General features: G+C 47.6%; 1 protein-coding gene across 4 annotated transcripts in view; it reads left to right on the forward strand.

Annotated features, from left to right (window-relative positions):
• Positions 1-15433, forward strand: part of OPLAH (5-oxoprolinase, ATP-hydrolysing) — a 174772-nt gene that overhangs the window by 40544 nt on the left and 118795 nt on the right. For all 4 annotated transcript variants that reach the window (XM_029586143.1, XM_029586140.1, XM_029586141.1 and 1 more), the window contains exons 7-10: positions 1910-2075; positions 2823-2961; positions 3458-3525; positions 13794-14062. In XM_029586143.1, the coding sequence (XP_029442003.1) occupies positions 1910-2075; positions 2823-2961; positions 3458-3525; positions 13794-14062 (642 nt within the window). The remainder of the gene's footprint in view (positions 1-1909; positions 2076-2822; positions 2962-3457; positions 3526-13793; positions 14063-15433) is intronic.

Genomic DNA, 15433 nt, shown 5'->3' on the forward strand with positions numbered 1-15433 from the left:
TTTTCATCCCGTGGAGTGGCCCAAGGAAGGATCATAAAGCTTCAAGGGCCACTATTGCGGGCTGGCTAAAGGAAGTTATTGTCTCAGCATACTTAGTTCAGGGCCGTCCGATCCCGGTTGGTCTTCGGGCTCATTCTACTCTTATCGCAAGCAGCCTCTTGGGCAAAATGTCAGCAGATGTCGTCGCAGGAAATTTGTCGGGCGGCTTCTTGGAAATCTACACACACATTTGCTAGGCATTATCGCCTGGATGTCTGGGCCCCAGAGCCTGGTTCCTTTGGGGCTAGTGAGTTCCGAGCGCGACTCTCTCAGTCCCACCCCAGTTAGGGAAGCTTTGATACATCCCAGGAGTCTGGACTGATCTGCGTACGTACAGGGAAAGGAAAATAGACCTTAGCTGCTAATTTTCGTTCCTGTAGTACCACGGATCTGTCCAGAGTCCCACTCATTTCAGAGTTGGGGGAAACAGAGAACCTGCTCAGTCGTTAGTCATTTAATATTCTGCAGATTTTTCAAATGTTCTTATAGTGTATGCCCTCCCTTGCAGGGTGGGAGTATGGGCATGTTTGGTTAGTTACGTTACAGGTTTACATTCCCTCTGCTCTTCGGGGGGAAGTTGTGTTATAGTGGAAGTTATGGTTTTAACCTTTCTGCTTGGGTACAGTGTAATACTGATGGACTGTAGGTGGCACCTCAGGGATTAGGGCAGAGTCAGTTCAAAACTTCTCTGTCTCCATCTGCTGGAGGGGAGGCAAAACCCCAGGAGTCTGGACTGATCCGTGGTACCACAGGAACGAAAATTAGCAGGTAAGGACCAACTTTCCTATAGCGTGTCAAATCTCTCATAGTTTCAGTGGGTAGTTGTGGAGCATCCTCCTCACAGCTGCTGCACATCAGGCCGAAGTGTCGAGGTCTCTGCAGGTGCAGCGCTGTCTGGGTTTGCCCCAAAGAAGTTCCCGGGGCTGGCTGCACGGTTTCTTGTGTCCGGGCCTCCAAACAGGGAGCCATTACCAGTGGTTGTGTGTTGGGAATGGAGGAGGGGGGAGGGGTGGGGGCCTGTGGTATGCGGGAAGCAGCAGAACCAGGCGAGCATAGAGCTCTGCCTGTCCGGCTGTCCCGATGGTGGCTGCTTCTGCTGATTAAGTTACGCATTTTTGCCCTTGCGTTTCGGCTTATCTGCCAGAAGACAGAGCCACCTGTTCCTGACCAAGGATGAGCCTGCCTGAGAGCTTCCCGGTCCACACAGACTGCTTTCTCAGCTATGACCTCTGCTTTCCTGGGCTGCTCCAGAGAAACACTGGTGGACGTCCTTTCATCATCACACACTAGGAATCAATAACAATCAATATGATACATTTACATACTACTTCAGTACCTGACATTTCACGTCATGTGTCTAATTCCATACAACAAGTAGCATAATATTCTTCAAAAATTTTTTTATTAATATTGCACTTAACCCATTTGTACAATCCGCATAAGATAAACACTTTAATCAATCAAGATGGAAAACCTCATCCATCTTGTGACTGTGGAAATGTCATTTTTACATCACATAATACTACATTGTAATCTTCTACACATATATCATATCCTTGTACCTTTAATATCCCTATAGCTTTAATATCCCAAAACCACATTCACCTAAAATCCAAACCTACCCATAAAATCCAGTTAGTGATTCAATATTCATTGATTATTTTATACAACTCATATGTCACTGTATTACATCCCCAGAATACCAACGCTATTCGCTTGTGTATTAATCAGATGTTTACCATATGTTGTTCCACTTCAATGATGTTTACCACCCTATTCCAGCGTTGTTCACCCCCAGTAGTATTCACCCCGTCCTTTCATGCCAGACTCCTGCTCTGTGCTCTTTGTTTTTCCCTCCCCTCCCCTGCAGGATGTCCGTGTGCTCTTCATGCGATCCGATGGGGGGCTGACGCCCATGGAGAGCTTCAGCGGTTCCAGAGCCATCCTTTCGGGCCCGGCGGGGGGCGTGGTGGGCTACGCCGTCACCACGTACCGCCAGGAGGACGGGCAACCCGTCATCGGCTTCGACATGGGAGGTGAGAGAAGGGGAGGGGAGGGCAGGAGGCAGCCGCGTGGGAGAGAGACTTGGAGAAAGAACCAGGGAAGGAGGGACACAGACCTAAGCTGCGAGAAAGAGAGAGTCAGATTCGGGACTGAGAAAGGGGGTGGACAGAAAGAAAGACTTGCACTGAGACACACACGTGACTACAAAATCAGAGGCTGACAGATGTAAAGAGGCTGAGGCCTTGATTGACAGACAGACAGACAGAGAGAGACACACACACAGACATTGAGATGCCCCTGTCTGTAGGATTGCAGTCTGTGTCTCTCTCTCCCCTCCAGACGAAAGCTTTCTGGTTCCCCTCTTCCGCATCCAGTCTCTGCCCTCCACGCTCCCCTTTCTCAGAAGGCATAGATTCACGTTACAGGAACCGATAAAAGATCTCGTCTTCCGTGAATGGTAGTGGAACGAGAACCCGACCGGGTTGGAATCCTAGTCCACGGACTAAGTGGCGGCAGAGTCTGAGACGGGATGGGCCGGGGAGATCTCGGTGTGCTGTGTGATCTGTGGCCTGGCCTGACGGGAATCATGCTGGATCCCCCCCCCCCCAGGCCATGGAATTGCCTTTGCAACCGCGTGATTGATTGGTTGCCACTAATTTCCAGCCCTGGGTAGTGCAGACAAAAACTTGAGTTTGTTAAAAATAAAATAAAATAACTGCTTTATTCTTCTATCGGAGGAAGAGCTCTCTGACCCTCCCCCTTCTCCTTCCCCTCTACAGGCACATCCACAGATGTTAGCCGCTATGCTGGGGGGTATGAGCATGTCTTTGAGGCCACGACCGCCGGGATAAGCCTTCAGGCTCCACAGCTGGATGTGAACACAGTGGCAGCAGGAGGGGGCTCCATGCTCTTCTTCAGGTGGGTCCCTGGCTGGCTTGGATCTCAGTAGGGGAGGAGGGGGCTCCATGTTGTTCTTCAGGTGGGTCCCTGGCTGGTTTGGATCTCAGTAGAGGAGGGGGCTCCATGCTGTTCTTCAGGTGGGTCCCTGGCTGGCTTGGATCTCAGTAGAGGAGGGGGCTCCATGCTCTTCTTCAGGTAAGACCCTGGCTGGCTTGGATCTCAGTAGGGGAGGGGGCTCGGTGCTGTTCCTCAGGTGGGGGTCCCTGTCACCCTCATGTGCTGCTTCCTGAGTGTAACGGGGGGGGGGGGGGGGGGGGTTGTTACCTTCCTTTCTTACTCTCGGAGCTGGAGACGTAACCGGTCTCGGTCGGTCAAAGCTCACGCTGCAAGGTTTTCAGAATATGGAGGGCGCGTGCTCCTCTCTTCACGTCGAGTTGGGAATCCGGTGCTCGTGTTTAGCACACGGCCGTAGCACTTTAAGACCCTTCCCGGTGACTTTGTTTCCTTTCTGCAGGTCAGGGATGTTCGTGGTTGGCCCAGAGTCTGCGGGCGCCCATCCGGGCCCTGTGTGCTACAGGAAGGGTAAGAGCTGATGGGCTTTTGGGGTGACATTAAAGAGCCACATCTCTCTCTCTCTCTCCTCTCTCCTCTCTCTCTCTTCTACAATCCTGTCGGATGTTTGGGGTTATCAGCTGGCTCCAGGTTACCGAGGTCGAGCTGAGATTGGCCAGATTTTGCCCCATTGCCTGTGAGGACGTCCAGTGGTTTAAGGACAAGTGGACACTATATAACTACAAGACCATTAACAGAATAAGGGCAAAACCTGGACCTTCTCTGCCTGTACTGAGGGAGGACATGGTGCCTGCTCGCTTCCTTAACCAAGGAAGGGAACGGCAGCCTCTCTCTCTCCGTACTCCTCACCGCTGTTTCACCCGAAGGCAGGAATGGTGGCCACTCGTTCCCTGTTTTCTGTTCATACTCCAGCTCAGAGGGTTTTGCATCCCTACCAGCAGATGGAGGCAGAGAATAAAAAGTTTTCAGGCACTGCTGCATAACCAAGATTCCCTGTACGTACCCGGATCAGTCCAGACTGTGGGTTATGCCTCCCTTCCAGCAGGAGGAGACAGAGAAAACTTGAAGAGCACCCTCACTTAACCTGGTGTGCCTCCTGCATCCCTTCAGTATTTCTCTGTCTCCAGCAGGTGGAGGTGGTGCAATTCCTGCAGTCTTGACCTAATCTGGTTTAAGACATTTTCCCCTTTAAAAAAAAAAAAAAGAGCAGGGTATAATTTACATTCAAGGAATCAAGCAAAGCAAAAAAAAAAGTGAACTGAGGCCTCAGTTCCTCCCAGGGGGGGTAGCTAGGTCTTGCGAGGCCATTCCCCCCCCTGGTTGCAGAAGAAGGAGCTGGGGTTGGTTACCCCGCGGAGCTCAAGGCAGATAAGGCACCAGAGTAAAATACTGGTGGTCCGGTCCCTCTTCTCCCTACGTCATGTGCCCGACAAAAAAAAAAAAAATTTTCAAATTCAAGTGAACCTCGTCTAAAATTGGCCTAAATGTTCTCCTCTGTTTTTTTAGTGGCTGCTCTTTGCTCTGTTTCGGGCACATTTTCGGCGCTTTTCTCAGAGCTTGGTCTCCCTACCACACCGTTTTTTTCTCGATGCACATAGATGGCTGCAGCACGGCTTGTGGAGAGTCATCAACCAGGCTCTCCTGGGCAGGCATCTGCGCACAGTGTCTGTCAGGAGGGGAAGGCAGTTCTCTCCTGCCGGTGGGAAGCAATTTCAGGCCCCGAGGTGCAGTTAAAAGACCAGCGCCTTGAGCTGATCCGTTTCCCCTCAGTGCGGGAACGGCGGCCATTTTAAACACATTTCAGGAAGTCCAGGCCAGAGCAATGGATCCAGGAGAGCTCCCACCCGATTTATCTCCTGTTTTTGTCAGTCCTGGGGATCAATCTGACCCAGACCAAGACTATTTGCCAGATCCCCCGAGGGGGTAGCCAAAAAGGCACAAAGCCTTTTTGGCTACCCAGTCTTCCCAGGCTCCTGCTGTTTTTTTGAGCCTCCTTCTCATACTCCTCCTTCCCTGTACATACCCGGATCAGTCCAGACCATGGGTTCAGCCTCCTGTCCAGCAGGTGGAGACAGACTAAAACTGAAAGGGTATCCTATATGAGGACAGAGCCTACCCTGCAGCCCTTCAGTATTTGTCTGTCTCCAGCAGGTGGAACAGCTCACCCTGCGGTTCCCTGTTTGCCTTATTCTTTGTCCCTTTTGGGGATTCTTTCTCCCTTTGCTTCTAACGCTGTTTGGATCAAGCAAGTATTTATCCTTTATTGATTTAAAAAAAAAAAAAAAAGTTTGGACTTTGTGGATCGCTTTCACAGGAGACAGTCCCTGTCTTCTTGCTCTTGCGGGGGCCTAGGGGGGCTTGGCCCCTTGTTTTATACAGCCTAGGCTCCCTATTCCTGGTGGTCCTCGGCTGCAGGGGTGGAAATTGGTGGTGCCAGTCACTCACCCTGTTCAGCTCTCTCTCTCTCTCTCTCTCTCCCTCCATAATTGTCTCCCTTCACGGGGATGATTTTTTTTTCTAAGGCTGCCTGCAGGGATCTTTTCCCTCCTGTCTTCAAAAAAATAAAAATAAAAAAATATATATATATAAGAAAGAAAGTTCTCTTCATTACTTGTAAAGTACTGCAGCCTCTGAGAGAGTTTAGGAACGTGCAGAGTTCAGTCTCTGCCTCCGCTCTTTCAGCCCCGGCAGCCCAGCTGATTTTAATTGCTGCTCCTCCTCCACATCGGGGCCATGCCGCGCTCTCCCCTTTGTCTGGCTTGCAGGGATTCTTCGCTTCGTCTCTCTCGGGAGGGACTTTGTTCTCGCTGTTTGCCGGGGGGTGGGGGGGGGGGGTTCCTCAGCGTCCCCGATTCCCTCAGGAAGCCGATCCAGGCCTTCTAAGCGTTTTGGCCACGCTGTTCCCGGGCCATCAAACCGCGGGAATGGCAGCCATTTTAGGTTTTTCGGCTGCTTCTTTTTCAGAGCAGCCTGAGCCACAGGACCAGATTTATTTCACCTACCCTGACCCTGGCGTTAGTGTGGTGTTCAGTCAGCTTCCCGCTGCCTTGAGCGCCCGGCTGAAGCCCAGCAGCAGTTCTCTGAATCTGAATCCGTTCTGTCGCGCTGCAGTTTATGCCACCGGTCGAAGAGTCATCACTGACTACTGGTTGAGTTGCCCGCAGCAAAGAAAAAAAAAAGCACCACGTGCCAACAACAAAGAGGACTGCTAGAACTTAGCTGCCCAGTCCCAAACCAACCCAATCCACAGAAAAAAAATGCTTCTCACACAAGGGGGAAAAAAGTAACCCAACCTGGCACCACCGCGCTTAACTTCAGAGTACTTCGGTTCCGTAGTGTTTAGTTTCTGTACGGAAGAATGGACACCGTTTCCGGGGGCTCGTCTGGGCTCCTTGTCGCTGCTGACTTGCAGTGGGCTCGAGCTCCTGTATCAGGCCCTACCCCTACACACCCTATGCTGCGACCTCGGATGTCCAGCCGGGCGCTCAGGGGAAAACAGCGCAAGACGTGTCTGCAGGGGCTTCTGCTCAGGTAGGAGTTTGCAGGAAGTGAGCCTGGGAACAGGAAACGTACTGAAGAGCTTCCCCTGACAATCAGTTTACTTGGCAATTTCTGAGTTCTGAGCGCCCGGCTGGGTGTCCAAGCCGCGAACTCTGACGTCCAGCTGGGCGCTCAGGTCGCGGCGTGCGTTCATGGACCTTCCTGCTGCTCAGAGATACATTTGATCATTGTTTTTAATGCTATTATTAGCTAACAATCACTTATGAAACATTTCTGTGAAACAACTCAGAAATTGCCAAGTAAACTGATTGTCAGGGGAAGCTCTTCAGTACGTTTCCTGTTCCCAGGCTCAGTTCCTGCAAACTCCTACCTGAGCAGAGGCCCCTGCAGACACGTCTTGCGCTGTTTTCCCCTGAGCGCCCGGCTGGAAGTCCGAGGTTGCGGCGTGCGTTCATGGACCTTCCCGCTGCCTTGAGCGCCCGGCTGGACGTCCGAGGCAGCGGGGTCTGTAGGAAAGAACCATCCACTTACCTGGTGGAATGACATTTGAAATGACAGGTACCAGCACACCCAGGATACTGTATAGGTGCTGTATACCGCTGTATACAGTAAGATGGATTGCGCACGCTTACCGCTTCATGGACGCGCTTTGGATGCCACTTGGATTTGCGTCTAATTTGAATACTGAATCGAGCGGTATGTGAACCAAATTGTGCGCGCTGCAAACGAGGGTGCGCCCGGCACTGCCACACTCTCTTACGCATCCTTACCGTATCGGCCCGAGTATTAGAAAGTATTTTAAAAAGGGTTGCAATGCCTGCATTGCATAGCATGCCATTCCCTGCCAGGAGGTTTCACAGAGCTTACAAAAACAAACAGGGAATCAACACTAATTATTTTTAAACAAAGAAAAGCTCACAGCAGCTTCAAAGAGACATTGCCTTTCATTAAGCATTTAATCCTTTCACAGCATACTTGTTCTTCTGTGTGCTTTCTTTAAACACAACCTCTGTCCCTGTATCAAACAACTTAACCCTTTAGGCACCATATCTGTTTCTCTATGAGCTCTGTGCACTACACAGTGACCAAGAAGACGACATCCACATGGTGGGGTCGGCCGCTCTGACCGGAAACTGGAGATTCTGTTGAAGAGGCTGTTTGAGGTCTCTGCTTTGAGCCTAAGGGTGGTGATCTATGGCAGCCTTATGCAGAGGACCTGTTTGCGCTGGATACAAAAGGCACAAGAGAGAAACTCTGTCCCTTTGGCCAATTCCAGGCAAGCGGCCTGGTTGGGGGCTGGAGTGGCCTATAAGACGGATGCGCTATATGATTTCTGCCATGAACATGGTTTTGGCGGTGGTAGCACGGAGACTCTTGTGGTCACGTAATTGGATGCAGATATGTGGTCTAAATCGCAGCTGTGTAGTCTTCCCTTTAAAGGGAAACTGCTGATTAAACATTTGGGGGCGTCTAAAGGAAATAAGTTTCTGGAGGATAAGGAGAGCAGTGAGAAGGTTTTTCCATCTCACTCCTGGTTAATAGAGATGAGATTTCGTGCCACCAAGAATTCTTCAGCTTCGGTGCAGAGCAGCATTCCTTTCGAGGCAATGAAAGAGCCTCCCGGGATTCCTCTGCTCAGGGGGCCGGGGGGGAAAGCCTCACAATGAAGTCAAGTGGTCCACTCTTTGCTGGAAGCCATCAGAGAGATACTGACTTTACTAGGAGTGGACCAAGATCACTTCAGATATATTTACATTTATTAAAATTTATGAATTGCCTCACTTAAAAGGTCTAGGCAATGAACAAAGGAACAGTCATAATAAAAAAAAATATATATATATGTGTATGTATATTTATATATATATATATATATATATATATATATATATATAACATTCATAAAAAATACATTCAAAGTAAAATTATGAGATCAAATAAAATAAATAATGCATTCAAATAAAATAATGATTCATACATTAAAATCAAATCAAATTAAAATATATTCATTAAATTTAAAATCAAAATATAAAACATGTAAATTAAAACACAATGTGACACTGGTAATAGAAAAGCAATAAAAATTGAAGTAAAAGAAAAATTATATTAACAATAAGACAGGTTAAATAAATGGGATTTGACTTTTTTTCTAAAATTCTTAATGGAATCAGACTATCTGATATCTATTGGAAAAGAGTTCCAAATAGATAGCCCTGCAATAGAAAAAGCACACTCGCGAGTCATGTTTGTTGCACTGGAGGAGGACCCTTGGCCCGGTGCAGGATTGTTATGGCCCTCCGGTCTGACACGAAGAGTGCCTGCCACCAGATGGCAGAGCACATGAGGAGACAGAGGCTAGCTGGAGCTTTACCAATAGCAACCCGGGGTTCCCTCAAGTTGAGCCCTTGGTTATCCAGGCCGCCTGGTCTTAGGCGGGTCTCACAGGGTCTCCTGGAGAGAAAATTTAGAGGAGTGCCCACCACGAACAAGGGTGCGCGGTCGAGGTCAACACCAGAGTGTCCAATGGTCACAGGAGGCCAGAACAGAGAGTCCGAATGAATAGTGAGGATCAAGGCCAGAGTAGAAGATCAGAATGGTCAGCCGAAGCAGAGGTCAGTACCTGAGGTCAATCTGGAAGTAGTCAGTGTCCAGGCAGAGGACAGGTCCAGGCGGCAATCAAGAATAGTCAGGAGCAAACAGTGGTCAGTACCGTGAGATCAGTCCGAAGGGTACTACCAGGGATGGAGAGACGAAGGAACAGGAGACACAGAAAACGCTGGAAGGCAAACTAGACACACCGGAGTGTTCGATCCGATTGCCAAGGCAATGAGCTAGGGCTAGAGCCTCTGGTTAAATACCCTGCTCATGTGATGTCAGACTCGGGCCCTTTAAGTGGAGGAGAGCTCTGCGCGCGCATAGGGGGTGGGGAGGATGCCAAGCCCCGGCATGAGGAGAGCAGCAAGGAGGAAGGTCATGAGGGAGCCGGGGGCGCTCGTGAACGCCACGGCCGAGCAGCGCAGAGGCAGATCTAGTAGACAGTCGGGCCAGGTGAGCAGGACCAGTCGCTGAGCAGACGCGGCCAGGAAGCGCAACAATGTGAAGTCGTGCAACTTTGGGGAGGTGGTACCTCAAGAAGACCACATTGGGAGGACTGAAGGGCTCTTGTTGGTTGATAAAATTTCAATATGGCATAAGCCCAGTGATATGTTTACTTAGTAAGTAGTTTAAAAATGAGCATTGCAACCTTATATTTGGCTCGCTCATTGATGGAAAGCCAATGTAGATCAATTAGTGTTGATGTGATATGTTCATTTCATCTGAAACCTGGTGATTTATTTATTTATTTATTTGATGCGTTTTTATATACCGTTATTCGGTTGAGCCATCATAACGGTGATGAATGGTACCTGAAGATAAGAGATGGCTATGCTTTAGAATTTTATTGACTGGTCAGGGAGGGCCTACATGATTTCCCATTGTACTTCCCTTGTCAAATGAGAGGTGGTGCGGGAGATCTCACAGTGACTATGACGCCTAGACATTATAGTACCAGTATCGCCAAAGGAACACAGTCTGGGGAGATACTCTGTTTATTTTGCGGTTCCATTCTGGATCTCCAGCGGGTCAAGGTAGCACTTAGAGTTCCATGTTTTTGGATGTAAACATTGCGGACAGTGATAGCAGCGGTGCGCAAAGGGTAGTTTCTGGTGTCTTTGGATTTGATGGAGCCCTATCTGCAAGTCCCCATATGTTCAGAACATCAAAAGTTTCTGCAGTTCATGATGCTAGGGCAGCATTTTCAGTTCCATGCCCTTCCTTTCGGGCTGGTGACAGCACCTTGGATGTTCAAGAAGGTGATGGTTGTGTTGGTGGCGGCCTTGCAAAGGGAAGGGATTCTGGTTCATCCTTATTTGGATGACTGGCTCATTCGGGAAAGTTGGAAATAGTGTCATTGATTAATTTGGCAGGTCTTGGAGATGCTGCAGTGTCTGGGTTGTCTGGTGAGCCTAGCAAAAAGCTATCTAGTGCTGTCCCAGTCTTGAGTACCTGGGAGCATGTTTAGATACTCGTGTGGGCAAGGTGTTCCTTACCTTGGAGAAGGTGGTGAAGTTACAAGCTCCGGTGCTTTGTCTACTTCAGCTGACAGTGCCCAGAGTCTGGGATTATTTGCAGGTGCTGAGTTCTACGGCATCTACTCTGGAATTAGTTCCATAGATGTTTGCTCACATGCGGCTGCTTCAGAAAGTACTTTTGTCCTATTGGTATGCATTGTCGGAAAATTTTCTGCTTCTTTTACCACTTCAGGAGGGCTCCAGATCCAGTCTCTTTTGGTGGCTGTTTCGCCCCTGTTAAGAGAAAGGTGTGGCTCTGAGGTTAAGGACTGGGTAATGATGATCATGGATACCAGCCTTACAGGTTGGGTAGCTGTGTATCAAGATAGACAGCTCAGGGGCTATGGTTGCTGGTGGAAGTGTCCTGGTCTATCAATCATTTAGAGACTAGTGCTGTTCGCAAGGTGTTGATTTCCTTCCTTCCCCAGGGCAGGACAGTGAGAGTTTTCTTGGACAATGCAACAATTTATTTATTTTATTTAATTTCTTTTACTATACCGATGCTCAAGACTAGGTCTTATCGTACCGGTTTACAATGTAACTGAGGGGAAACCAATTAACATCAAGGTAGAAAGTAAAGTTACATTAAACAGGGAGCGTAAAACCTGGGCAATGGAAGACAGTACAGAATTTAAACTAAGAAACAATTAGAGAGAGATAAATATATAATCTATTATATAATATATATATATATAATCTAATATATATATATATATATATATATATCATATATTATATATATATATATATAATATATATAATATATATATAATCTATTATATAATCTATTATATATATAGAGAGAGATAAATATATAATATATTATATAAATAATAAATATAATGGTGGTGTATATCAATTGTCAGGGCAGGACAAAAAGTTATTTTGTAGCTCAGGACTTATTTGTCTCGGCGGAGCAGTATTTGGCTGGAATAGCAGCTTTGCATATGGCTGTAGACAGTGTGCAAGTGGATTATCTCAGCAGACAGCAGTTGGATCCGGGGAATGGGAGTAGTTAGCGGAGGCCTTCATCCTCATTTGATCCAGGTGGCACCGCGAAGCAATGCCAAAGTGTCTCGGTTCTTCAGTCACAGGTGAGAGGTTGAGACTGAAGAAATTGATGCTCTAGTTTTTCCATGGCCAACAGAGATTCTGCTGTACTTGTTCCCTCAATGGCCTCTAGTAGACCACGTATTGCGATGCATAGAGCGACACCCAGGAAGGGTAGTTTTGGTAGCACCGGAGTGGCCATGCTGCCCATGGGTTTTCGGATCTGGTTCATTTCGCGATAGATCAGATTAACTTATCTGCAGGGGTTACTACGACAAGGGCCCTTCTTCTCGGATTGGGTGGATCGCTTTTATCTCACGGCTTGACTTTTGAGAGATGATTAAGATTGAAAGGATACTCCGAGCTGGTTATTACTACCTTGCTTCAGGCTAGCAGGTCATCAACTTCTCTTGCTTTTGTCAGTGTGGAGAGTGTGTGAGGTCTGATGTTTGGAGGAAGATCAGGAACCCTTGCGGATGGATATGCCTCAGATACTGGTCTTTTTGTAGCAGGGTTTGGCAAAGGGGCTGGCCTGCAATTTGCTTTGAGTGCAAGTGGCGGCCCTAGGCTGTCTTAGAAGTAAGATACAGGGGAGGCCACTGTAGTCTCATTTGGACGTTGTCTGTTTTTGAAGGGGGCCAAGCATTTGCGGCCGCCATTATGTAGGATGTGTCCGTCGTGGAGCCTTAATTTGTTCCTCCGTGTGTTATGTGGACTTCCATATGAACCTTTGCGACAGGCATCGTTGAAGGACTTCACCTTGAAGTCGTTTTTTCTGGTAGCGATTTTCTCAGCCAGGCGGATCTCTGAGCTTCAGGCTTTATCCTGTAGGGATCTATTCTTTCAAATTACAGATGATGGAGTGTCAATATGCACTGAGCCTTCTTTTTTTAATAAAGGTCATCTCCTCTTTTCATCTCAGCCAAACGGTTGATCTTCCTGAATTTCCGAATTTGTCTTCAGAGGCTCTACATGCGAGAGGGCTTCGCTTGCTGGATGTTCGTAGAACGCTTTTAGGTACTTCAAGATCTCTAACAGTGTTCGGCAGTTGGATCATCTGTTTTTCTGTTGGCTGAAAGAAACTATTGTTTCAGACTATCTCTGTAAGTGTCGACCGATTCCAGAGGGGTTGCATGCATGCTCTCAAGGGCGCAAGCGGCCTCCTGGATGGAGGGTCAGTTGGTGTCACCTCAGGAAATTTGTAGAGCAACGACATGGTTTTCACTTCACACTTATACCAAATATTACTGATTAGACGTTTGGGAGCTGGAAGAGGCGACGTTTGGGGAGAGCGTGTTGTGAGCTGGTCTTTCGGATTCCCGCCCAGGTTAAGGGAGCTTGGGTCCATCCCACTTGACTGGACTGATCTAGGGTATGAACAGGAAAAGAAAATTGGTTCTTTCTGCCAATTTTCATTCCTGGAATACCTCAGATCAGTCCAGAAGCCCCATCCCTTTTGCTTTGAAAGACATTGTGGTTTTTGTACATGTATAATGCAGGGCTTGGTGTAGATAGTTGAGTTGAACCGATAGGACTGAAGAGATTCGGTTCCTTTGTTGGATGTGAAGGTCTCGGTTCAGGGGGCTCCAAACCATTTTTCTCTATTCGGCCTGGAAGGGACAGTTCTTTTGAGTTTGAGGGATTTCACTCTACGTTGGCTTGGGTGCAGGTCAATTCTGAGGGGACCTCTTGGTTTATGTATCAGTGTCCGTAAGGATTTTATTCTCTGCCTCCATCTGCTAGTAAGGACGCAAAACCCACTTGACTGGACTGATCTGTGACATTCCAAGAACGAAAATTAGCAGGTAAGAACCAATTTTCCTTTCTTGCTCCCTCTCAACGAGGAAGGGAATGGTGACCGCTCACTTCCTCTCTTTGACCTTTTCTTTCCATTTTCGTATTTAATTTTAGAAGGCCTTTTGTAGTCCTCAGCAGTCATGCGGAGGTCACAGGCTGCATCCCGATAAATGATTCAGTGAATGATTTATTGTAACCTTTCTTAGAAAATGATTAAAAACTCGAGTGTGTAACCAGTTTGCTTTATTACTTGCTTACCCATCCAGGAGCACTCCACTGCTGGCCAAAGTCAGAATAATTCTCCCGTGTTTTCCATCCCAGGGGGTCCCCTGACAGTAACCGATGCCAACCTGTGCCTGGGCCGCTTGCTGCCGGATTTCTTCCCCCGGATCTTCGGTCCAGCGGAGGACCAGCCGCTCTCCAGGCACGACACTCTGAGTGCGTTTGGCGAGCTTGCGGCGCAGGTGAACAGCTTCCTGGAAGGCGGGAGACCTGGCACGCAACCCCCGCTGACGGTGGAGGAGGTGGCTATGGGCTTCGTTCGGGTCGCCAACGAGGCCATGTGCCGGCCCATCAGATCGCTCACCCAGGTGCGCCATTCTAACCAGTGCCAGGACTCAACTAGTGGATCAGCTCAACCCTGGCCCCCAGCACACTCTGGTCCTTTCATCTGTCAGAATTGATGAGTTTCTTGATTGGAAGACTGTCTTTAGAGAAATAATGTTCATACCCAGGGGGTGGGAAAATAATGGGTGCAAGGCCACCTGCATGCTTTAAATTTGATGCCTGCTTGTGCCTCAGGGTTGAGAGGAGCTTCAGCCATCTTGCACTTGAGTGGATCCTGCAGCAGAGAAGAGCCTGGGGAGAAAGGAAGGTGGAGAGTGGCTGAGGCAGAGAGGAAGAAGCTGGAGGGGATAGGAAGAGAAGGAAAAGGAGCGGGGGAGAGGCTGAAAGGAGGGGCCAGTATTGCACCAGGAAGTAAATTGGGTAAACTGGATGGGCCATCAGATTCTGTGTCTTTAAAGAGGCTGGAGGGGAAGGATAGAGAGCAAAGAAAGGCAGAAAGAGTAAAAGAAAAAATAAAGCAAAATCTAAATCAAACAAAAAAGTTATAGGAAAAAGACTATTCTTTTTTCTTTGGCTCAAACAAACATTTTGACTGGCACCTAGATTTTCAAAAAAATTTTTCCACCCCTTTTTGTAACATGTTGATGGACTGCCAATTGGACCATTAGATGATCGAGGGGTAAAAAGTGAACCAATGGAGGACAAGGTCATATCAGAGAGATGAACAAAATGAAAATAGATATAAAAGTCCTTAATAATTGTCCGACTCTGGCCGAGTTTCGCCCGCTTAAACAGGGCTGCTTCAGGGGCTGTGTACGCAATGTATTCAAAAAGTGTGGTTGCAGATTCTGTTAAATAATAATCATCTATCGGAGTTCTTGTTGTAGATGTTGTAGCGCCTGTTTCGTGGCAGTAAAGGAGATTTTACAGGCTATCAGATAAGGTTCCTATTTTTGCACTACAACAAGAATGCCAATGGATGATGATGTTTTAACATTTAATCTCTCATATCAGAGAGATTAAATTATTTCTTTGCTTGTTTTTACTGGGGAGTATGTAAGGCAGATACCCATTCCAGAAGTGATATTTAAAGGAGGCGATTCAAAGGAAATAAATCTCAATGAACCTGGAAGATGTAATAGGGCAGATTAGCAAATCACTTGGACCAGATGGTAAATATTCTTAAAGTACTGAAAGAACTGAAAAATGAAATTGCAGACTATATTGCTTTTAATATGTGATTTTATGTTTTTGTCATTGGTTTTAGTTGTTTTGTTTTATATAATAAGTATTATGAATGTATGTTTGTAATTCACATCAATCAACTCTGGAGATTGCGGATGATTAAACTTGCTAAATAAATCTGTAATCTATCGTTAAAATCAGCTAAGGTA

Source organism: Rhinatrema bivittatum, unplaced genomic scaffold (genome assembly GCF_901001135.1).
Source record: "Rhinatrema bivittatum unplaced genomic scaffold, aRhiBiv1.1, whole genome shotgun sequence".
NCBI lineage: Eukaryota > Metazoa > Chordata > Amphibia > Gymnophiona > Rhinatrematidae > Rhinatrema > Rhinatrema bivittatum.